The sequence below is a fragment of the Scyliorhinus canicula genome, chromosome 17 (assembly GCF_902713615.1).
Source record: "Scyliorhinus canicula chromosome 17, sScyCan1.1, whole genome shotgun sequence".
NCBI lineage: Eukaryota > Metazoa > Chordata > Chondrichthyes > Carcharhiniformes > Scyliorhinidae > Scyliorhinus > Scyliorhinus canicula.
Window position 1 is genome coordinate 806,970 of NC_052162.1, and position 24,627 is coordinate 831,596.

The 24,627-nt window shown below is 46.5% G+C and overlaps 1 protein-coding gene across 3 annotated transcripts in view; it reads left to right on the forward strand.

The window, feature by feature from the left end:
• ints6l (integrator complex subunit 6 like) overlaps positions 1-23,815 on the forward strand; it is a 115,000-nt gene extending 91,185 nt beyond the window's left edge. For 2 of the 3 annotated variants that reach the window (XM_038775275.1, XM_038775276.1), the window contains 7 exons: positions 3,016-3,231; positions 9,125-9,251; positions 10,667-10,809; positions 11,851-12,082; positions 14,841-15,248; positions 16,825-16,918; positions 22,860-23,815. In XM_038775275.1, the coding sequence (XP_038631203.1) occupies positions 3,016-3,231; positions 9,125-9,251; positions 10,667-10,809; positions 11,851-12,082; positions 14,841-15,248; positions 16,825-16,918; positions 22,860-22,959 (1,320 nt within the window). In that variant the 3' untranslated portion in view covers positions 22,960-23,815. The remainder of the gene's footprint in view (positions 1-3,015; positions 3,232-9,124; positions 9,252-10,666; positions 10,810-11,850; positions 12,083-14,840; positions 15,249-16,824; positions 16,919-22,859) is intronic. The other variant, XM_038775278.1, reaches the window with a different exon arrangement.
• The last annotated feature ends 812 nt before the right edge of the window (positions 23,816-24,627 follow it).

Genomic DNA, 24,627 nt, shown 5'->3' on the forward strand with positions numbered 1-24,627 from the left:
TTAAACGTGGAATTAGGAGGGCTAAAAGGGGCCATGAAATGTCTTTAGCAAACATCCCAAGAATCCCAAGGCTTTTTATGCATATATTAGGATCAAGAGGGTAGCAAGAGAAATAGTAGGAACACTCAAGGACAATGGAGGAAGGTTATGTGTGGAACCACAGGAAGTGGGTGAAATCCTGAATGAGTACTTTGTATCGGTATTCACTAGGGAGAAGGACATGACGGATGTTGAGGTCAGGGATAGGTGTGTGAACAACGCTCTTGAGAATATCAATATATCAAAATAAGGTAGACAAGTCCCCAGGGCCGGATGGGATCTATCCCAGGTTACTGCGGGAGGCAAGGGGAGAAATCGCTGGGGTCTTAACAGATATCTTCACATCCTCTTTGACCACAGGCGAGGTTCCAGAGGATTGGAGAATAGCCAATGTTCAAGCAAGGAAGCAGGGACAATCCAGCAAATTACAGAGCCTGACCTCAGTAGTGGGGAAGCTTTTGAAAAAAATACAGAAGAACAGGATATATGGACTTTTGGAGGAAAATGATTTTGTACGGGGAAGGTCATGTCTCACCTACTTGATTAAGTTTTTTGAAGAGGTGACAAAGAAAGTTGATGAGGGAAGGGCTGTGGATGTAGTTTATGTGGACTTTAGAAAGGCGTTTGACAAGGTCCCACATGACAGACTGGTACAAAAACTAAAATCACATGAGATTTGGGGTGGGCTGGCTAGATGGATACAGAACTGGCTTGGTTATAGAAGACAGAGAAAGCGGTGGAAGGGCGTTTTTCAGAATGGAGATCTGTAGCTAGTGGTGCTCCGCAGGGTTCAGTGCTGGGATATCTGTTGTATATATAAATGACCTGGAAGAAATTGTGGGTTGTCTGATTAGTAAGTTTGCAGATGACACAAAGATTCTGATAGTGCCGAGGATTGGCAGAGGATACAACAGATAGATAGATTGGAGACTTGGGCACAGAAATGGCAGATGGAATTTAATCCGGACAAATGCGAGATGATTCATTTTGGAGGATCAAATCTAGGTATGAATTATACTGTATATGGCAGAACCCTTCAGAACATTAACATACAGAGGGATCTGGGTGTGTAGGTCTACAGTTCCCTAAAAGTGGCAACTCCAGGTGATTAAGAAGGCATATGGCATGCTTGCCTTCATCAGCATTGGGTACAGGAGTTGGTAAATCATGTTGCAGCTGTATAAAACCTTAGTTAGGCTGCATTGAAGTTCTGGTCACCACATTATCAGAAAGACATGGAAGCTTTGGAGAGAGTGCAAAGAAGGTTCACCAGGATGTTGCCTCGTCTCGAGGATGTTGGCTATGAGGAGAGTTTGAGTAAGCTAAGATTGTTTTCACTGGAAAGATGGAGGCTGAGGGGAGACCTGATAGAGGTCTACAAAATTGAGAGGCATAGACGGGGTGGAAAGTCAGAAGCTTTTTCCAAGGGTGGAAGTGCCGATCAAGGGGGCACAGGTTCAAGGTGAGCGGGGGAAAGTTTAAGGGAGATGTGCGGGTTAAGTTTTTCACGCAGAGAGTGGTGGGTGCCTGGAACACGCTGCCAGAGGATGTGGTGGAAGCAGCACATTAGCAACATTTAAGAGGCATCTGGATGGGTAGATAATCAAGGATAGTTTAACGGCTGCAGAAAGGCAGTTCGAAGGGGATCTGCCTACTGAGGTAATATGGGCTGAAGCTAGAAATAGGAAAGGAGCGGTCACGTTGTTAGGAGTTTTCTATAGGCCCCCAAATAGTAATAGAGATGTGGAGGAAGAAATTGCAAAACAGATTATGGATAGGTGTGGAGGTCTCAGGGTAGTTGTCATGGGTGACTTTAACTTTCCAAATATTGATTGGAACCTCTATAGGTCGAACAGTTTGGATGGGGCAGTTTTTGTACCGTGTGTGCAGGAGGGTTTCCTGACACAATATGTGGATAGGCCGACAAGAGGGGGGGCCACATTGGATTTGGTACTGGGTAATGAACCAGGCCAAGTGTGAGATTTGTTTGTGGGAGAACACTTTGAAGAAATGTCTCCTCATCTCTGTCCAAAATGGTTTACCCTGAATCCTCAGACTGAACCCTGGTTCTGGACACACCCACCACTGGGAACATCTTCCCTGCATCTACCCTGTCTAGTCCCATTAGCATTTTATGAGTCTCTATGAGATCCCCCCTCATTCTTCTGAACTCCAGCGAGAACAATCCCAACCTAGTCGATCTCCTCTTATGACAGTCCCGCCATCCCAGGAATCAGTCTGGTAAACCTTCGCTGCACTCCCTCGAGAGCAAGAACATCCTGCTTCAGAAAAGGAGACCAAAACTGCACACAATATTCTAAGTGTGGCCTCACCATGGCCCTGTATAATTGTAGCAACACATCCCTGCTTCTATACTCAAAATCTCTCGCAATGAAGGGCAACATTTGGGTAGCAGGGTAGCATGGTGGTTAGCATAAATGCTTCACAGCTCCAGGGTCCCATGTTCGATTCCCGGCTGGGTCACTGTCTGTGTGGAGTCTGCACGTCCTCCCCCTGTGTGCGTGGGTTTCCTCCGGGTGCTCCGGTTTCCTCCCACAGTCCAAAGATGTGCGGGTTAGGTGGATTGACCATGCTAAATTGCCCGTAGTGTCCTAAAAAGTAAGGTTAAGGGGGGGGGGGGGTTGTTGGGTTACGGGTATAGGGTAGATACGTGGGTTTGGGTAGGGTGATCATTGCTCGGCACAACATTGAGGGCCGAAGGGCCTGTTCTGTGCTGTACTGTTCTATGTTCTATACCTTTGCCCCGCCTCCCAGCTACAGTATAAATCTGACCGCATTTCCAGCTCTCTCCAACTTTGACAAAGAGTCATCCAGACTGGAAACGCCAGCTCCCTTCTCTTTCCACAGAGGCTGTCAGACCTGCTGAGATTGTCCAGCATTTTCTGTTTTTGTTTCAGATTCTAGTATCCACAGAAGTTTACTTTCATATTAATAGAAAGCTGATTTGTGTTTCAGGCCAAAATAGAGTCAGACCGTATAATTGCATCCGTTGGGAAAAAGACCCCACAAGAGGTGGGAATCAAAGTTAAAAACCAATCCAGTGTTCTATCTCTGGCTCATCGCAGAGACTTCAAGCAACTGCTGCAAGGAATCACAGGAGAAGCCCCCCTCAGGCCTATGGAACTAAGCATGAAGGAGTTTGCTGGCTTTCAGATTGCAATCCTAAGCAAGGTGAATAATAGCTTTGAGTTAGTATACGTGGTTGAACAAAAAATGAAATGTTCTTTTTGCAGAGTATCAGGGGTTCCATTGCCTCGTTAATGAAGGGAACTTCTTTAAAATTGATGCTTCAATGAGATGTATCCATTATTGTCTATCCCTAATTGCCCTTGAACTGAATGGCTTGCTGGGTAACTTCAGAGGGCAGTAAAGTGTCGTAGTGGTATTGTCACTGGTCTGGTGATCCAGGGACTCGGGTTCCAATCCCACCATGGCACATGGTGGAAATTGAATCCAATAAGTATCTGGCATTAAACGTCCAATGATGACCATAAAAACCCATCTGGTTCACCACTATCCGCTAGGGAAGGAAAGCTCCAGCCCTCCCCTGGTCTGGCCGACATGTTACTCCAGATCCACAGCAATGTGGTTGACTCTTAAATTCCCTCTGAAATGGCTGAGTGAGACACTTGGATGTATCTGGGGCCGGTTTAGCACAGTGGGCTAAACAGCTGGCCTGTAATGCAGAACAATGCCAGCAGCGTGGGTTCAATTCCCATACCGGCCTCCCCGAACAGGCGCCGGAATGTGGCGACTAGGGGCTTTTCACAGTAATTTCATTGACGCCTACTTGTGACAATAAGCAATTATTATTATTATTATCAAAACCGTTACGAAATCTAAAAGGAAAGAAACCGAATGGACCACCCGGCATTGACCTAGGCACCAGAAACGACAAGTCATACCCAGCACTATCAATCCTGCATAAGTCCTCCTTACTAACATCTGGTGGCTTGTGCCAATATTTGGAGTGCTGTCTGACAGATTAACCAGGCCATACTATGGTCATCATAGTATCTTTACAGAATCATATCTTATGATAAGATCCCAGACACCACTATCACCATTCCTGGGTATGTCCTGGGGACCAGCAGGACAGGCCCAGCAGAGCTGGTGGCACAATGGGATACAGGCGGGAGGGAGTCCTCAATATCGTTTCAGGACCCCAAACATAGGCAAAGAAACCTCTTCCCTGATACCGGCCACCCTCAGCTGATGAATCAGTACTCCTCCATGTTGAACACCAATTGAAGGAGACACTGAGGGTGGAAAGGACTTAGGGTAGGGGACTTCAATGTCCATCACTTGATAGCTGTAGTACTGTCACAACAGGCTGAGTCCTCAAGGACATCGCTGCTAGACTAGGTCTGCCACAGGTGGTGAGGGAAACAACGAGAGAAAACCATAGTCAACCTCTTCCTCACCAAACTGCCTACTTCAGATGCATCTGTCCATAAGAGAACACCGCACAGTTCTTGTGAAGACAAAGTCCCATCTTCACATTGACTATACCCTTCATCGTGTTGTGTGGCACTACCACCGTGCTAAATGGGATAGATTAAGAACAGATCTATCAACTCCAGGCTGGGCATCCATGAGGCGCTGTAGGCCATCAGCAGCAGCAGAATTGTACTCGACCACAATCTGTAACCTCCATTCCCCCCATTACCACCCAGCCAGGGGATCAACCCTGATTCAATGAAGAGTGCAGAGAGCATGCCAGGAGCAACATCAGGCATACCGAACAATGAGGTGTCAACTTGGTGAAGTTACATAACAGGACTGCTTGCATGCCAAACTATATCAGCAACAAGCGATAGACAGAGCTAAGCGATCCCACAACCAACTGATCAGATCTAAGCACTGCAGTCCTGGCACGTCCAGTCACGGATAGTGGTGGACAATTAAACAACTCACTGGAGGAGGAGTTTCCATAAATATTCCCAATCTCAATGATGGAGGAGACCAGCACATCAGTGGAAAAGTGAGATAGTCGCAACAATCTTCAGCCAGAAGTGGCGAGTGGATAATCCATCTCGGTCTCCTCCAGCGGTCCCCAGAATCACACATGCCAGTCTTCAGCCAATTCGGTTCAGCCAATTCGGTTCACCCCTCTTGATATCAAGAAACGGCTGAAGGCACTGGATACTGCAAAAGCTATGGGCCCGGACAATATTCCTGAAGCCTTGTTCTCCAGAGTTCATCGCGCCCCTAGCAAAGCTCTTCCTGTACAGCTGCAACACTGGCATCTACCTGGCAATGTAGAAAATTGGCCGGACAAATCCAACCTGGCCAATTACCGCCCTATCAGTCTACTCTCCATCAGTCAAGTAATAGAAAGGGTCATTAACAGTGCTATCAAGCGGCACTTACTCAGCAATAATCTGTTCATGGACACTCAGTTTGGGTTCTGCCAGTGTCACTCACCTACCAAAGTAGATCGCCTACCGCTGCAACAGGTCCACAGCAGACGCCATCTCCATGGCCCTGCACTCTACCCTGGAACACCTAGATAACAAAGACACCTATGTCCGACTCCTATTTATCAACACCATCATTCCTATGAAACTCACCTCCAAACTCCGTGGCCTTGGCCTCGGCTCCTCCCTCTGCGACTGGATCCTGAGCTTTCTAACCCACAGGCCACAATCAGTAAGGATAGGCAACAACACCTCCTCCACAATCATCCTCAACACCGGTGCCCCACAAGGCTGTGTCCTCAGCCCCCTACTATGCTCCTTGTACACCTATGACTGTGAGGCCAAATTCCCCTCCAACTCGATTTTCAAATTTGCTCTTGACACCACAGTAGTTGGTCGGATTTCAAACAATGACGAGACAGAGTACAGGAATGAGATAGAGAATCTGGTGAACTGGTGCGACGACAATAATCTCTCCCTCAATGTCAACAAAACAAAGGATATTGTCATCGACTTCAGGAAGCGTAGTGGAGAACATGCCCCTGTCTACATCAATGGGAACGAAGTAGAAAGGGTCGAGAGCTTCAAGTTTTTAGGTGTCCAGATCACCAACAGCCTGTCCTGGTCCCCCCCATGCCGACACTATAGTTAGGAAAGCCCACCAACGACTACTTTCTCAGAAGGCTAAGGAAATTTGGCATGTCACCTACGACTCTCTCCAACTTCTACAGATGCACCATAGAAAGCATTCTTTCTGGTTGTATCACAGCTTGGTATGGATCCTGCTCTGCCCAAGACCGCAGGAAATTACAAAAGGTCGTGAATGTAGCCCAATCCATCACTCAAACCAGCCTCCCATCCATTGACTCTGTCTACAATTCCCGCTGCCTCAGAAAGGCAGCCAGCATAATTAAGGACCCCACGCACCCCAGACATACTCTCTTCCACCTTCGTCCGTCAGGAAAAAGATACCAAAGTTTGAGGTCACGTACCAACCGACTCAGGAACAGCTTCTTCCCTACTGCCATCAGACTTTTGAATGGACCTACCTCGTATTAAGTTGATCTTTTCTCTACACCTTGCTATAACTGTAACATTATATTCTGCAGTCTCTCCTTCCTTCCCTATGTACGGTATGCATTATCTGTACAGCATGCAAGAAACAATACTTTTCACTGTATACTAATACGTGTGACAATAAATTAAATCAAATCAGAGGATAACCTCCCATTTATCCACATTATACTGCATCTGCCATGCGTGTACCCACTCACTCAGCCTGTCCAAATCCCACTGAAGCATCTCTGCATCCTCCTCACAGCTCACACTCCCACCCGACTTTGCAAATTTGGTGATGATACGTTTAGTTCATTCGTCCAAATCATTAATATATAATATAAACATTTGGGGTCCGAGCACAGGTCCCTGCGGTACCCCACCAGTCACTGCATGACAATTGGAAAAGGGCCCATTTATTCCAACTTTTTGCTTCCTGTTTGCTAACCGGCTTTCTATCCATCTCAAGACACTACCCACAATCCCATGCGCTTTAATTTTGCATAGTAAGCTGCTGTGAGACCTTGTCGAAAACCTTCTGAAAGTCTAAATAAATCACATCCACCGGTTCTCTCTGGTCAACTCTACTAGTTATATCTTCAAAGAATTCCAGATTTGTCAAGCATGAATTTCCTTTTGTAAATCCATGCTGACTTTGTCTGATTACACCCCTGCTTTCCAAATGCTGTGCCATGAAATCCTTGATAATTGACTCCAGCAACTTCCCTACTACCAACATTAGCTTCACTGGTCTACACGTCCCCGTTTTCTCGCTGCCTCCCTTTTTGAATAGCGGGTTACATTAGCTACCCTCCAATCTATAGGAACCATTCCAAGAATTTTGGAAATGACGACATGGATCCACTATTTCTAGAGCCACTTCCTTAAGCACTCTGGGATGTAGATTATCCGGCCCTGGAGATTTATCCGCCTTCAATCCCATTAATTTCCCCAAAACCATTTCTCTACTAATACTGATTTCCACTCCTACGCAGGTGGAAGATGTCCACATGTAAATGTAGAATTTGTAGACAATATCCAGGCTTGGGCTGACAAGTGACAAAGTAACATTTGTGCCACACAAATGCCAGGCAATGACCATCTCCAATAAGATAGAATCAAGCAATCGTCCCATGCCATTTAATGGCATTACCATCGCTGAATTCCCCACTACATTCTTTCTGGGGGTTATCATTGACCTGAAACTGAACTGGACTAGCCAAATTAATACTGTGGCTACAAAAGTAGGTTAGAGGCTGGGAATCCTGTGTCACGCAACTCACCTCCTGATACCATGAAGCCTATCTATCATCTACAAGGTACAAGTCAGGAGTGTGATGGAATACTCCCCACTTGCCTGGATGAGTGCAGCTCCAACAACACTCAAGAAGCCCGACACCATCCAGAGCAAAGCAGCGCACTTAATTAGCATCCCTTCATCAAAAATTCACTCCCTCCACCACCAACAAACAGTGGCAGCCGTGTGTACCATCTACAAGATGCACTGCAGTAACTCACTAAGGTTCCTTAGACAGCACCTTCCAAACCCACGATCACTACCATCTAAAAGGACAAGAGCAGCAGATACCTGGGAACCCCACCACCTGGAGGTTCCCCTCCAAGTCACTCACCATCCTGACTTGGAAATATATCAACGTTCCTTCACTGCCGCTGGGGCAACACCCTGGAATAATTCCCTCCCTAACAACACTATGCATGTACCTACACCTCAGGGACTGCTGCGATTCAAGAAAGTAGCTCATCACCATCTTCTCAGGGGAAATTAGGGATGGGCAACAAATGCTGGTCTAACCAGCGACGCATACAGCCCGTAAAAATGTGTTTTTAAAATCATTGGTGTGAATATGGAGGCCCCAGATGAGGACAGCAAGTTTCCTTCCTGAAAGTGAATGAGTGAACCAGATGGATTTTTAAGACAGTTGATGTTCGCATCAGGGTCATAATTACTGAGACTAGTTTTCGATTGCAGACTGATTTGATTGATTAATTTAATTTAAAAACACCAACTGCGGTTGTGGCATTTGAACCCATGGCCACTGAGCATGGCCTGAGCCTCCGGATTCCCTGTCCAATCACATGGCCTGAGCCTCCGGATTCCCTGTCCAATCACATGGCCTGAGCCTCCGGATTCCCTGTCCAATCACATGGCCTGAGCCTCCGGATTCCCTGTCCAATCACATGGCCTGAGCCTCCGGATTCCCTGTCCAATCACATGGCCTGAGCCTCCGGATTCCCTGTCCAATCACATGGCCTGAGCCTCCAGATTCCCTGTCCAATCACATGGCCTGAGCTTCCGGATTCCCTGTCCAATCACATGGCCTGAGCCTCCGATTCCCTGTCCAATCACATGGCCACTGAGTCTCCGGATTCCCTGTCCAATCACATGGCCTGAGCCTCCGGATTCCCTGTCCAATCACATGGCCTGAGCCTCCGGATTCCCTGTCCAATCACATGGCCTGAGCCTCCGGATTCCCTGTCCAATCACATGGCCACTGTGCCACCATCTCCCCTAGTATTTTGATTGAAATTGTATTTGGATTTAAAAATGGCCTTATCTTCAAAACTAGGATGTGAAGCCTCAGACTTACAGGAATGCCTACGATATTCCTCGCCGGAGCCTGCTAGACCAGCTAACTAGAATGAGATCAAATCTGCTTAAAAGAACCCAGAAACTGATCCGTGGACAAGATGAAGGTAAGGAGCATGAAAGTGAGCCACCATTAAAACTGCAAAATAGCTGAAATATTCCGTTTAACAACTCAGTTAGTGGCAGAGGAGTCTTATGATATTGCTGGTTCTGCTGGTGACAGGAAAAAGAGAACATATTTGTGTCTCATCCTGTGGGGGAGGGTATCTCTGGTCACACTTGGATAAGCAGTTTGACAGCATAGAGACCATGAAGAGGGCAAGCAAAGTGGTGAAGGGGTAGGTTTGGGTGGTGTTAGAGTTTCTGTGGGAGCTGACTCAATGTTTTGGGTGATGACGCTAAGGGTTGAGGAGGAAAGACAATGGTGGATGCCTCTCGGGTAAAATAAACTTGCTGGAGATAATTTGGTTATGATCAAGTTGTTAAAGTCAGAAGGAGGGAAGGGAAACAAGTGGGACAGTAGAGGAGAACAAAGGAGAAAGAAAAGTACAGCACAGGATCAGGCCCTTCGGCCCTTTAAGCCTGTGCTGACCATGCTGCCCGTCTAAACTAAAATCTTCTACACTTCCTGGGTCCGTATCCCTCTATTCCCATCCTATTCATGTATTTGTCAAGATACCCCTTAAACGTCACTATCGTCCCTGCTTCCACCACCACCTCCGGCAGCGAGTTCCAGGCACCCACTACCCTCTGTGTAAAAAAACCTGCCTCGTACATCTCCTCTAAACCTTGCCCCTTGGAACTTAAACCTATGCCCCCTCGTAATTGACCCCTCTACCCTGGGCAAAAGCCTCTGACTATCCACTCTGTCTATGCCCCTCATAATTTTGTAGACCTCTATCAGGTCACCCCTCAACCTCCTTCGTTCCAGTGAGAACGGTCTGGGCACATTATACAATCTGACGTTCTTCTTTATGAAACATTTTCCAACCGTTATTGGTTATGGAACAATTGGTTTTGTTCTTCTCCAGCTGCTGTGTTTAAAAGAACATTCATTTCTGTCCTGGCTAGAACTCTACAAGTCCCAACATTCTTAGAAATTTAAGTGCACTCCTCACCCATTTTGTGTTCCACAAACCCCACACGTTGCACTAAGAATAACTCAGCGCGAGTGCTGACATTCACAGCGAATGTCATTGGGGATTCTCCTGATCAGCTGGTGTAACCGAGGTTCTGCTGCTAAGTCAGCTGATTGGATAGCCTCCCCGGAGGAGCTTCACCCCACTGTATGTTTTGTTTAACTGGGGAATAAATTGGAATATGTTACTTGGCATAATGCTGCTTTTCTGATAAAATGCCCAGGTCCCGAGAGTGAATGAATGAATATAATCAGGGTGTTATTCTTTCTGCGGTGTAGGAATTGAATGTTAATCAGTACAACAAACAGACATGTATTCATAATTTTGTTACTGTGCTTTTCCGAATCTACAAGCAGCTAATACCAGCTTTCATTTCATTGCAGATTATCTACACAGCATTCCTGTGGCACAGATGGGCAACTATCAAGAATACCTGAAACTTTTGCCTTCTCCTCTTCGTGAGATTGACCCAGACCAACCCAAACGGCTCCATACGTTTGGCAATCCATTCAAACAGGACAAGAAGGTAGGCAACCACAGCAATGTGGGCGACAGGTTATTCTGCAAGTTTGCATGAGTTTTTGTTACTGTGAGATGGTGCAAGTTTTGAAGATCACATGAGAGACGAGCTTGAAGGTGCATAATTGGATTTGAAACTAAGTGCTGGGATCCCTTACTGAGTGTTTAAGGCTGAACAAACTAGCTGATGAATAACGTTGATCATGGATCTACTGCGGTGCAGCCTGCAGGACACGTGTGTTGCTACCAAATATAAGCTGTGGCATGTTGTTCTTCTATCTGCAATCACTTGCACTGCACACACAGCATGTCCACGGAACCCGAGCAAGAGTTAGACGCGGTAACCAAGCGTACAGCCATAGAAGTAAGCTGTTAATATTGGGGACTGAGTGGAGTGAAAATTCCTGAGCGTGGGGACTCGAGGCTCAGCCATGGATAGTGGAACAATGGGACAAATGGAGTTGGGAGGGTGGTGGGGAATGTACAGGGCAGAGGGTGTAAATGAAACTTCAGGCTGAGATGTTTCAATTTTACACTTCAAATAAATGAACTCCATTCTGCCACACATTAGACTGTAACTTGTGCTCCAGGGTGTGGTTTTGTGTGGTATCCTAAAGATGTGCAGGGGACCCAAGGCCATTCTGATTACCCAGCTGCTGCCCTGCCCACAAATGCTACCTATTGGCCGTGTACGCTTGTCGTCTTCCTGGCCTGTTAAAGACCTTTAATCTGAGTTGGACCCTTCCTTCAGCTGCTTCACAGCAACGAGTGCATGGCCTCCTTACATCTGACAGAGCTGTCCTTCAATGCTAGGCCCCAGCAATGTGCTGCATTGCCTGGATCATGCTCGGTGTTCACCTATTGTTAGCTCGGCTGCCTTTTCAGAATGCGATCAATACAATTTGTCACTCTGTTAAACACCTGCAAAATAACATGTTACAGCAGAATGAAACCAGGCTGACCAGTTTTTGTTTCCTCATGAGGATTTCATCAACTTTAACAACAGTTTATCACTTCATTTGTGTGTTTTGTTTGCTTTAACAATCAGGGAATGATGATCGATGAGGCTGATGAGTTTGTGGCAGGGCCACAGAACAAGTTCAAACGACCTGGAGAATCCAACACGCCTGCATCGCTGAAGAGAAGGCGGAGCATGTCACCGTTGCTGCGGCGACCTCCAACTCCACCTATTATCAATCACATCGGAGGAAAGGGACCTCCTTCAAGTCCAGGAGCCCCACCCCAACCAAGCCCTGTAAAACCTGTCACAGTGCATAAAGGTAAATCCACACACATCACTGCAGCACTTGGGTAGGCTGTGGTATCTTTGAACCTGGTAGAGGTTTGCCAGTCTGACTGAAACTAGTAACAATAAACATTGCAGAATGAAGGCAATCGGTGTTTGCGTCCCTGAAATTGTCACACTTGCCAATTGGTTGGAAATTGGAAGGGTCACCCACGTTCTTGTGTTGGAAAGGAGCCACTTTCAAAACAAAAGGTTTTAAGATGAGGAAGAATTTCTTCTGTGACGGTGCTAGACTTTGGCATTCTACACTCCAGACAGCAATAGAGGCTGGGTTATTCATGTGTCCAAGACTGAGTTAGGCTTTTGATCAACAAGGGTTATGGGGCAGGAAAATTGAGTTACGGCCACAGTCATGATTGCCAAATGGCCTATTCCTGCTCTTGTTTCTTATATTCTTAAGTTAGGCATAATTTCATTCTCAAATGATTTTCCAAGTCTAAAATGAATGTGCAAAGATCCAGAAACTATAGCATTGTGCAAAGATCCAGAAACTATAGCATTGTGCAAAGATCCAGAAACTATAGCATTGTGCAAAGATCCAGAAACTATAGCATTGTGCAAAGATCCAGAAACTATAGCATTGTGCAAAGATCCAGAAACTATAGCATTGTGCAAAGATCCAGAAACTATAGCATTGTGCAAAGATCTAGAAACTATAGCATTGTGCAAAGATCCAGAAACTATAGCATTGTGCAAAGATCCAGAAACTATAGCATTGTGCAAAGATGTAGAAACTATAGCAATGTGCAAAGATCTAGAAACTAGCAATGTGCAAAGATCTAGAAACTATAGCAATGTGCAAAGATCCAGAAACTATAGCATTGTGCAAAGATCTAGAAACTATAGCATTGTGCAAAGATCTAGAAACTATAGCATTGTGCAAAGATCTAGAAACTAGCATTGTGCAAAGATCTAGAAACTATAGCATTGTGCAAAGATCCAGAAACTATAGCATTGTGCAAAGATCTAGTAACTATAGCATTGTGCAAAGATCTAGAAACTATAGCATTGTGCAAAGATCTAGAAACTATAGCAATGTCTCAGCAAACGTTCATATGAATGGCATTTCTCACTCCCTCAATGGAACATTTTTAACTTGTGTCCTGGATCATGGAGGGAAGGTGTGAGTGTGGAGGAGGGGTGTCCTGGGTCAGGGAGGGAGGTGCGAGAGTGGAGGAGGGGTGTCCTGGGTCAGGGAGGGACGTGTGATTGTGGAGGAGGGGTGTCCTGGGTCAGGTAAGGAAGGTGAGTGTGGAGGAGGGGTGTCCTGGGTCAGGGAGTGAGGTGTGATTGTGGAGGAGGGGTGTCCTGGGTCAGGCAGGGAGGTGCGAGTGTGGAGGAGGGGTGTCCTGGGTCAGGGAGGGAGGTGTGATTGTGGAGGAGGGGTGTCCTGGGTCAGGTAGTGAAGGTGAGTGTGGAGGGGTGTCCTGGGTCAGGTAGGGAGGTGTGATTGTGGAGGAGGGGAGTCCTGGGTCAGGGAGGGAAGGTGAGTGGAGATGGGGTGTCCTGGGTCAGGGAGGGAGGTGTGATTGTGGAGGAGGGGGTGTCCTGGGTCAGGTAGTGAAGGTGAGTGTGGAGGAGGGGTGTCCTGGGTCAGGTAGGGAGGTGCGAGTGTGGAGGAGGGGTGTCCTGGGTCAGGTAGGGAGGTGCGAGTGTGGAGGAGGGGTGTCCTGGGTCAGGTAGGGAGGTGTGATTGTGGAGGAGGGGAGTCCTGGGTCAGGTAAGGAAGGTGAGTGTGGAGGATGGGAGTCCTGGGTCAGGGAGGGAAGGTGAGTGTGGAGGAGGGGTGTCCTGGGTCAGGGAGGGAAGGTGAGTGTGGAGGAGGGGTGTCCTGGGTCAGGGAGGGAGGTGCGAGAGTGGAGGAGGGGTGTCCTGGGTCAGGGAGGGAGGTGCGAGAGTGGAGGAGGGGAGTCCTGGGTCAGGGAGGGAAGGTGAGTGGAGGAGGGGTGTCCTGGGTCAGGGAGGGAGGTGCGAGAGTGGAGGAGGGGAGTCCTGGGTCAGGGAGGGAAGGTGAGTGGAGGAGGGGTGTCCTGGGTCAGGGAGGGAGGTGCGAGAATGGAGGAGGGGTGTCCTGGGTCAGGGAGGGAAGGTGAGTGGAGGAGGGGAAGATTAACTGTGGGAGGCAGTGTGAGCAGCATTGTTGCCACCAATAGTCCAAACATTCTGTCTCTGGTGAAGGTGGGATTGTGTGTGTGGGAACAGTGCAGATGCCGATTAAAGGTAAATTGTGACTAGTGTAAGTAAATAGTAGAGGGATGGACGTTGCTCTTTGACCATTATTGTGAAATGAAAATGAAAGTGGCCATAGTCCCCAGGGCCATAGGCTGCTCTTCCCCCTTTGAGAACTGACTGGTGGTGATTTAACCTGAGAGTCACCAGATCTCAAGCGAGTGGCAAGGTCAAGAACGGTAACCTTCATGGATATCCTCCGCCGATACGGCAATTAACCTGCGCTGTTGTTGTCACTCTGCATCACAAACCAGCTGTCTAGTCAACTGAGCTAACTGACCCCAACATGGGTCTTGAATCCATGGCCCTGAGATTAAAAGTCTGGTGCTCTGCCATTATGATTAGTGTACATGGTGGACAGTCCCACCATCACACAGTACCAGTGGAAAGCAGCAGTTTGCAAATATGCCTGGGATTTTCTTTTCATTGTTAATAAGGTATTTACAACTGCTGTACTGATTGTTGGAACTATTCAATGGCTTTTTTTTTTCTTTCACATTTAGATTTAAATAGCATTACATTGGTAGATGTGGGTGGAGAGAAGAGGATGGATGACTGGCAACCATCAGAGAAACTGGCTGAAGATGTACTGGGAACTTCCCCAGACGGAGCTGCAACAACGTCTGATCACTCGACAGCGGACAGCCCGCTGCCCAGTGACTTCCAGGCTGTCCCAGAGCTCAATCATGTGGCTGAGGATGTACTTGATCATAAACGTGGGATAGATATGGTGATGAGAGACTCTTTAGAAAGCTCATCTGAGACTGATGATGAAACGGATGTGGCCCTAGAAAGCAATCCAGGCTTATCTTTGGCCATCGCTGATAGAGTGCAAGTTCAGCCAGTAGTGGAGGGGAACAATGTTGAACTCAGGATTAGAGTTATGAAGGAGATTCGTAAACCAGGGAGAAGTAAGTGTCAAAGTATGTTAAATATACTTAAATAGCTGCATTTTCACAACAAAAAGAATGCAGAAAAAAATTACATACAGCAAAATATCATTATGTATCCTGGAAGCCAATCAAAAGCCACCTTAATATTGCACTATTTGTGGCTGAGCACATTGACCAAACCACCTTCCTGAAGCCTCTGTCTGGCCTGGCCGGCTATTTCTTCAGCTTCTCTTGGCCCCGCTTATGAAACGCTTCTCCATTCATTGGCACATTCCCACTCGGTCATTTCCAGCTGAGAAGGTTTACTGTCCTTTCACCCAATCAGCACCAATGTCCTGGTTTAGCACAGAGGGCTGAACAGCTAGCTTGTAATGCAGAACAATGCCAACAGCGCGGGAACAGGCGCCTAGGGGCTTTTCACAGTAACTTCACTGCAGCCTACCTTTGACAATAAGCGATTGTTATTATTAGTAATGCCCATTGCACTTCCCTCTGCCCCCGTGCATCCTGAGAGTTGGGATTCTGCGACCTGCTTAAGGAAGCTTCATGAGTTCCACTGAAACGAGAAGAGATGCAAACCAAAGGAGGAATACCCTGGAGAGTCGTTCGGGTGGGAAATAACGTTGTTTGTTTATTATAGAACCATCGAATTTACAGTGCAGAAGGAGGCCATTCGGCCCATCGAGTCTGCACCCGCTCTTGGAAAGAGCACCCAAGCCCACACCTCCACCTGATCCCCATAACCCAGTAATCCCACCCAACCTTTTTGGACAGTAAGGGCAATTTATTATGGCCAATCCACCTAACCTAACATGTCAATGAGAAATTTGCTTGTGACCAAAACACAAGAGAAAAGGAAAGCTGGAAAATATTTGTACCACTGCCTTTTGTGATGCTAAAGCAGATAATAAAACTGGTGCTCACTTAGCATGTTTGGCATTATGGAATGTACTTGCGCAGCAATCTTCTGGAAAAAACAAAAATCTGGCAGGTGGTCTTTGTGCATTTTCAAATATTTAACTGATATCATATTGCAAAAATAGATAGTGTTCCAGGTCTGCTGTCTTGCTTTGGCCGGTAGGTATTGCTAAGATGGACCACTCATTTCGCCACTCATGTCCCTGCACAAATAGGCCTTATCTGAGATGTGGTTTGATACTTAACCTCTTGGCTAGGGAATTATCCGTTTTAAAAAAATATATATTTAGAGAACCCAAATCCTTTTTTTCCAATTCGGGAGCAACTTAGTCTGGCCAATTCACTACCCCGCACATCTTTGTTTTTTGTGTTGTGGGGGTGAAACCCAGGCAGACACGGGGGGGAATGTGCAAACTTCACACAAACAGTGACCTGGGGCCGGACCCGGATCCATGGCACCATGAGGCAGCAGTGCTAACCACTGCGCCACCTTGCCCTCCTTCAGGAATTTTCATGAATGACCTTAACGGGATAAAATAAATTTTTTAAAATGCAGCAGTAAATAATGTGATAACTTTGGAATTGATATACCACACCACTTTGGCAGAAATCTTTGCGATTTTCGTTTTCACAAAGCATTCGTCTTGCTAAATTGTTGACTATTTTTAAATTTCAGATTATGACAGACTCTTCAGATTACTGGAGGATATTGAAGGTCCTCTGGAAATTCAGAGGAATTTCATTCAGAATACGATCAAAGAAGCAGCTAGGTAAGTGCATATTTATCCTCGAGGTCCACATCGACCGAGATGGTAATGGAGGAAATCATAGAATTCCTACAGTACAGAAAGCGGCCATTCAGCCCATCGAATCTGCATGTTCTGCCCGTGTCTGTGTGGGTTTCCTGCGGGTGTACCAGTTTCCTTCCACAGTTCCAAAAGACTTGTTAGGTAATTTGGACATTCTGAATTCTCCCTGTGTACCCGAACAGGCGCCGGAGTGTGGCGACTAGGGGACTTTCACAGTAACTTTTTTGCAGTGTTAATGTAAGCCTACTTGTGACACCTAATAAAGATTATTATTATTATTGTTGTTGTTAACTTGATACTTCCCCCAGTGGGAATTTACTCCCTCTACCCTGTCCACATTGCTTATGATTTTCATTATCTCTATCAAACTTCTTCTCAACCTTCTCTTCCAAGGAGAACAGTCTCCAAACTGTCTTCATAACTGAAGATCCTCATTCAAAGAACAAGGAAAAGTACAGCACAGGAACAGGCCCTTTGGCCCTCCAAGCCAGCCCCGACCATGCTGCCTGTCTAAACTAAAATCTTGTACGCTTCCGGGATCCGTATCCCACTATTCCCATCCTATTCATGTATTTGTCAGGATGCCCCTTAAAGGTCACTATCGTCCCTGCTTCCACCACCTCCGGCAGCGAGTTCCAGGCACCCACTACCCTCTGTGTCAAAAGCTTACCTCGCACATCTCCTCTAAACCTTGCCCCTCGCACCTTAAACCTATGCTCCCTAATAATTGACCTCTCTACCCTGGGAAAAAGTCTCTGACTATCCACTCTGTCTATGCCCCTCATAATTTTGTAGACCTCTATCAGGTCGCCCCTCAACCTCCGTCATTCCAGTGAGAACAAACCGAGTTTATTCAACCTCTCCTCATAGCTAATGCCCTCCATACCAGGCAGCACCCTGGTAAATCTCTTCTGCACCCCCTCTAAAGCCTCCACATCCTTCTGGTAGTGTGGCGACCAGAATTGAACACCATACTCCAAGTGTGGCCTAATTAAGGTTCTATACAGCTGCAGCATGACTTGCCAATTTTTATACTCAATGCCCCGGCCAATGAAGGCCAGCATGCGTATGCCTTCTTGACTACCTTCTCCACCTGTGTTGCCCCTTTCAGTGACCTGTGGACCTGTACACCTAGATCTCTCTGACTGTCAATACTCTTGAGGGTTCTACCATTCACTGTGTATTCCCTACCTGTGTTAGACCTTCCAAAATGCAAGGTGAAACTCCATCTGCCATCTCGCCGCCCAAGTCTCCAAATGATCTAAATCCTGGAGTATCCTCTGACAGTCCACATCGCTATCCACAATTCCACCAACCTTTGTGTTGTCTGCAAACTTACTAAGTAGACCAGTTACATTTTCCTCCAAATCATTTATATTTACTACAAACAGCAAAGGTCCCAGCACTGATCCCTGCGGAACACCACTAGTCACATCCCTCCAATCAGAAAAGCACCCTTCCATTGCTGCTCTCTGCCTTCTATGACCTAGCCAGTTCTGTATCCACCGTGCCAGCTCACCCCTGATCCTGTGTGACTTCACCTTTGTACCAGTCTGCCATGAGGGACCTTGTCAAAGGCCTTACTGAAGTCCATATAGACAACATCCACTGCGCTACCTGTATCAATCATCTTTGTGACCTCTTCAAAAAACTATCAAGTTAGTGAGACACGACCTCCCCTTCACAAAACCGTGCTGCCTCTCGCTAATACGGCCACTTGCTTCCAAATGGGAGTAGATCCTGCCTCGAAGAATTTTCTCCAGTAATTTCCTGACCACTGACGTAAGGCTCACCGGCCTGTAGTTCCCTGGATTATCCTTGCTCCCCTTCTTAAACAAAGGAACAACATTGGCTATTCTCCAGTCCTCCGGGACATCACCTGAAGACAGTGAGGATCCAAAGATTTCTGTCAAGGCCTCAGCAACTTACTCTCTAGCCTCCTTCAGTATTCTGGGGACCATTAGGCCCTGGGGATTTATGCACCTTAATATTTTTCAAGTCGCCCAGCACCTCGTCTTTTTGGATCTCAATGTGACCCAGGCTATCTACACGCCCTTCGCCAGACTCAACATCCACCAATTCCTTCTCTTTGGTGAATACTGATGCAAAGTATTCATTTAGTACCTCACCCATTTCCTCTGGCTCCACACATAGATTCCCTTGCCTGTCCTTCAGTGGGCCAACCCTTTCCCTGGCTACCCTCTTGCTTTTTATGTACGTGTAAAAAGCCTTGGGATTTTCCTTAACCCTATTTACGAAGGACTTTTTGTAACCCCTTTTAGCCCTCCTGACTCCTTGCTCAAGTTCCTTCCTACTTTCCTTATATTCCACACAGGCTTTGTCTGTTCCCAGCCTTCTAGCCCTGACAAATGCCTCCTTTTTCTTTTTGACGAGGCTGACAATATCCCTCGTTATCCAAGGTTCCTGAAATTTGTCGTATTTATCCTTCAGCACAGCACAGGAACATGCCGGTCCTGAATTCCTTTCACCCGACATTTGCAAGCATCCCACGTCAGATGTTGATTTACCCTCAAACATCTGTCCCCAATGTATGTTCTTCAGTTCCCGCCTAATACTGTTATAATTGGCCTTCCCCCAATTTAGCACATTCGCCCTATGACCACTCTTATCCTTGTCCACCAGCACTTTAAAACTTATTGAATTGTGGGCACTGTTCCCGAAATGCTACCCTACTGAAACTTCTGCCACTTGGCCGGGCTCATTCCCCAATATCAGGTCCAGTACAACCCCTTCCCTAGCTGGACTATCTACATATTGTTTTAAGAAGCCTTCCTGGAGTCTCCCATCACAATAAACCTGTTACTTTTACTCCTTTCCAAAATCTGTCTACCTATCTGCTCCTCTATCTCCCGCTGCATGTTGGGAGGCCTGTAGTAAACCCCCAACATTGTGACTGCACCCTTCTTATTCCTGATCTCTACCCATATAGCCTCGCTGCCCTCTGAGGCGTCCTCCCGCAATACAGCTGTGATATTCTCCCTAACCAGTAGCGCAACTTCTCCATCCCTTTACATCCCCCTTTGTCTCGCCTGAAACATCTAAATCCTGGAATGTTTAGCTGCCAATCCTGTCCTTCCCTCAACCAGGTCTCTTTAATGGCAACAACATCATAGTTCCAAGCTCTAAGTTCACCTTCCATACCTTTTATACTCTTGTATTAAAACATGCACTTCAGGCCACCAGTCCCGCAGTTTTCAGCAATATCTCCCTGTCTGCTCTTCCTGGAACCATTATCATGAACCTTTTGTGCACTGTGAGGTGAGAGTGACTGCCCTTGACATGAAGGCTGCATTTGACCCAGTGTGGCATCAGGGAGCCCGAACCCAGAACTTGAGTCCATGGGAATCGGGGAAAACCCTCCGCTGGTTGGAGTTATACCCGGCACAAAGGAAGATGGTTGTGGTGGTTGGAGGTCAATCATCTCAGCTCCAGGACATCACTGCAGAGTAGTGCCCTCGGCCCAACTATCATCAGCTGCTTCATCAATATCTTTGCTTCCACCATAACATCAGAAGTGGGGAAGTTTGCTGATGATTGCACAATGTTATGGACGTACAAGATGTTATGGACGTTACAATTGAGGCATACAAGATGATCAGAGGATTAGATAGGGTGGACAGTGAGAGCCTTTTTCCTCGGATGGTGATGTCCAGCACGAGGGGACATAGCTTTAAATTGAGGGGAGGTAGTTACAGGACAGATGTCAGAGGTAGGTTCTTTACTCAGAGAGTAGTAAGGGCGTGGAATGCCCTGCCTGCAACAGTAGTGGACTCACCAACACTAAACGCATTCAAATGGTCATTGGATAGACATATGGACGATAAGGGAATAGTGTAGAGGGACTTTAGTGGGGTTTCACAGGTCGGCGCAACATCGAGGGCCGAAAGGCCTGTACTGCGCTGTAATGTTCTATGTACATGTGGGCATACAACATAGGAGCAGTGGTCGGCCATTTGGTCCCTTGGGCCTGCTCCGCCATTCAATGTGACCATGTCTGATTTGTTTATATTTCGAATTCCACATTCCCACCTCACCCCCGATAATCTTAGATCCTCTTTAGCAAGAATCTATCTACCTCTGATGTAAAAATATTCAATGACCCCGCCTCCACTGCCGTCTGAGGCAGAGTTTCCAAAGTCAGCCAACCCTCTGAGACAAAATATTACTCCTCATCTCTGCCCTATAATGCCGATCCTCGGTTTGAAACGGTGCCCCCCTCGCCCTGGCCTCACCCACACGAGGAAACACCCTTTCCACGTCCACCTTGTCAAGAGTGGGTGGCATGGTAGCACAGTGGTTAGCACTGTTGCTTCACAGCTCCAGAGTCCCAGGTTTGATTCCCGGCTTGGGGTCACTGTGCGGAGTCTGCACGTTCTCCCGTGTGTGCGTGGGTTTCCTCCGGGTGCTCCGGTTTCCTCCCACAGTCCAAAGATGTGCAGATTGGGTGGATTGGCCATGATAAATTGCCCCTTAGTGTCCAAAAAGGTTAGGTGGGGTTGCTAGGTTACGGGGATTGGGTGGATGTGTGGACTTAAGTGGGGTGCTCTTTCCAAGGGCCGGGGCAGACTTGAGGGGCTGAATGGCCTTCTGGACTGTAAATTCTATGATTCTAAGACCGTTCAGGATCTTATAAACTTCAATGAAGTCACCCCTCGCTCTTCTAAACACCAGTGGAATCAAGCCCGCTCTGTCTAACCTGTCCTGAATAGACAAACTGCTCATTCCAGATATCAGTATAATGAATTTCCTCTCAACCACCTCCAATACATTTACATCCTTCCTTGTATACGGAGACCCAAACTGCAGACAATGGGCTTGATTTAATTAAATGGGAGCAAAGTCCCATATTGAGTGCGTTTAGCCGCGTGTTTCCTTTGGCAGTGCCAGGCTGGCAGTTTCAGCATGCCCAGATGGCACCAGCAATGCCAGAATATCACCCTGGGGCCTCCGATACCCTGAGAGACTCCCACAAGTGTGGAGACCAGTACTGAATGGCACTCGCCCCAGGTCTCCAAGGTGAAAGGAATAGATCTAAATGCTTCGGATACATCGGGAAACTGCACATTGAAGTAAGACCAGCTGTCTCGCTTTAATATGCAGATTTGCCAAAACGTGATCCCACTCACAATGGCCAGGATTTATATCCCAACGTCTTGTGAGGTCCTGTTGGATCTCGTGAGGCGTTGCAAGTCGGGTAGATTCCGGGAGCGGGGTTTTGCAGCTTCTATCGGTCACGCTGCACCACGGCGAGCTGCTTTTCATGTGCAACGTAGCCATTCGATCGCGGCCAATATTTGGGATGCAATCTCACCAATTCCCTGTTACTTTTATGCTCAATTTCTCTCATAATAAAGGGTAGCATTCCGTTAGCCTTTTTAAAAATACATTTAGAATATCCAATTCATTTTTCCCCAATTAAGGGGCAATTTAGCATGTCCAATGCACCTACCCTGCACATCTTTGGGTTGTGGGGGCGAAACCCACGCAGACACGGGGAGAATGTGAAAACTCCACACGGATAGTGACCCAGAGCTGGGATTGAACCCAGGACCTCAGCGCCGTGAGGCAGCAGGGCTAACCACTGTGCCACCGTGCCCCCCCCCCCCCCCCCCCCCCCCCCCCCGGTTAGCCATCTTGAGTAAATACTAGCTTTGTGTCCAAAATTGTTGGGCTGAAGGGAATTTCTGAATTTGGTCTGCATTCCATCCAGTTTATGCTGGTGATAGAATTCACTTTCTACCCCAGTGTGCTTCATGGTTCACGAGTGAAGAATGGGTTCTTCATTACATAAACTGATCTAGACTGTGGGTGGAGTGAAACTGATACGGTAATGGTCTTTTCTTCCCATGTTCTGATTCTGGCTGTTGGTTTTGTCCCCTAGGTTTAAAAGGCGAGTGTTAATACAGCAACTAGAAAGAGTACTAGAAGATGTTATTTCAAGGTCTTTGTCACCACAGATCAACCATGTCAACAGCAGATAGTTCAACTCGTGGACTGTGGACCAGGAATGTACTTCCCTGTCAATCTGTATACAGCGCATGAACGCTTGTAACTTGCTTGCTTTAACCATCGTTTCTCCCAGTGGCATTTGCTCCTCTCGGAAGTGCATCTTGGGCCAACAGGGCTTGTGGAACAGAAGCTTTGTTGGATTGTTTGAAGAGTTTTACTGGTATTGCGAGCAGCGGCTGTTACTCTGATGTGCTGAGTCTAAAATGTGTGGAGCAAGAGTCGGATAATGTCCATATTCCTCCACATTGTACCTACTCTTCTGTTATTGTGGAGGCTTTTGTCTGGGGCTGCGTTTCTGCATTCTACAGATATGGTGCCATTTTTTTGTTTTGGCACACGAACCAGGCACTAGGGGGGAGAAAATGTGAGTATTTTATTTAAAAAGAAAATAACTGAAAATTAAATATGGGGAAGAAGCCATCTACCTCAGACTCACTTTACTGTTTTGTCTGCAGACTTGTTCAAGTTCACTTGTGGCTCATTCCTCCTCGATTGTGTTCCAGTCCATGAGGAGGGTGAGGCCTTGCAGTGGATTTTCCACGATGTGCTTTGGAAGCACTAAAGTGGATACAGAACCTATTGACCTTTTTAATTGTTCATATGAGAGGAATTATTTTTGAACCACGTTGTTACAAAATAAAACACCAAATTGTCATATTTTAATGTGTGAGGTAACTTTTGTAACTTCTATCTATTGAAAATAAATACAGTTTATCATGAAATTTTTTATTTACATGTGAAAATGTATCGAACACATTTTTTGATGGCACTTTATACTATTGTATGGCTTTTAATCCTGTTGATAACAAAAGGTTGTTTTGAAATGGATTCCTGTTCTTGTGTTATTTTATATATTTTTTAAAAATCCTGTGGGGGGGGGGCGCAATCTTTCAAGTTAATATCAGAGTTTTGAAGGCTGAAGGTTTAGACAATCTGATGACTTGTGTAAGTTGAGATTTATAGATATTTGATACCTTTTAAAACATGGTCCAGCGCACATTTTACTGAATGCGTGACCTTGTATGTTGAGAACCTTTTCTGCTGGATCTGTACAGTCTGATACAGCTGTGAGTTTTTAGTTTAAGCAAAGAAAATAACTTCTTAGATCGCTTCCCTGGTTAAAATATTTTAGACCAAAATATATTTTAATGGTTTTTTTTTTTGAAACTACAAACAAATATGTAATTTGAATGTACCAATTATTATAATACTGTGTTTGTAATCTGCAAGTCAGACTTCATTTATACAGCCAGGGCATCACAAAGCACTTTACAAGCAGTGAAATGCTTTTGCCGTGTAATTACTGTTGTAATTTAGACAAGGTGGCAGCCGGTTTGCAGCAGCAAGCTCCATAAACAGCAATGTGATAATAACCTGGCCATCTGTTTTAGTGGAGAAGTGATAAATATTGGCCAGGCACATCCTCTTGGAAACCGTGTGATGATGGGGGCCTGTTACATCCACCTCAGAACGAGCAGACAGCCTCAGTTTAATGTCTGATCTGAAAGATGTGCCTCTGACAGTGGACTACTCCCTCAGTTCTACCCTGGAGTGTTACTCTCGATTGTTGTACTACATTCTCTGGGCTCAGACTCGAACCCACAACCTTCTGACTCAGAGGCTAGAGTGCTATCCACTGA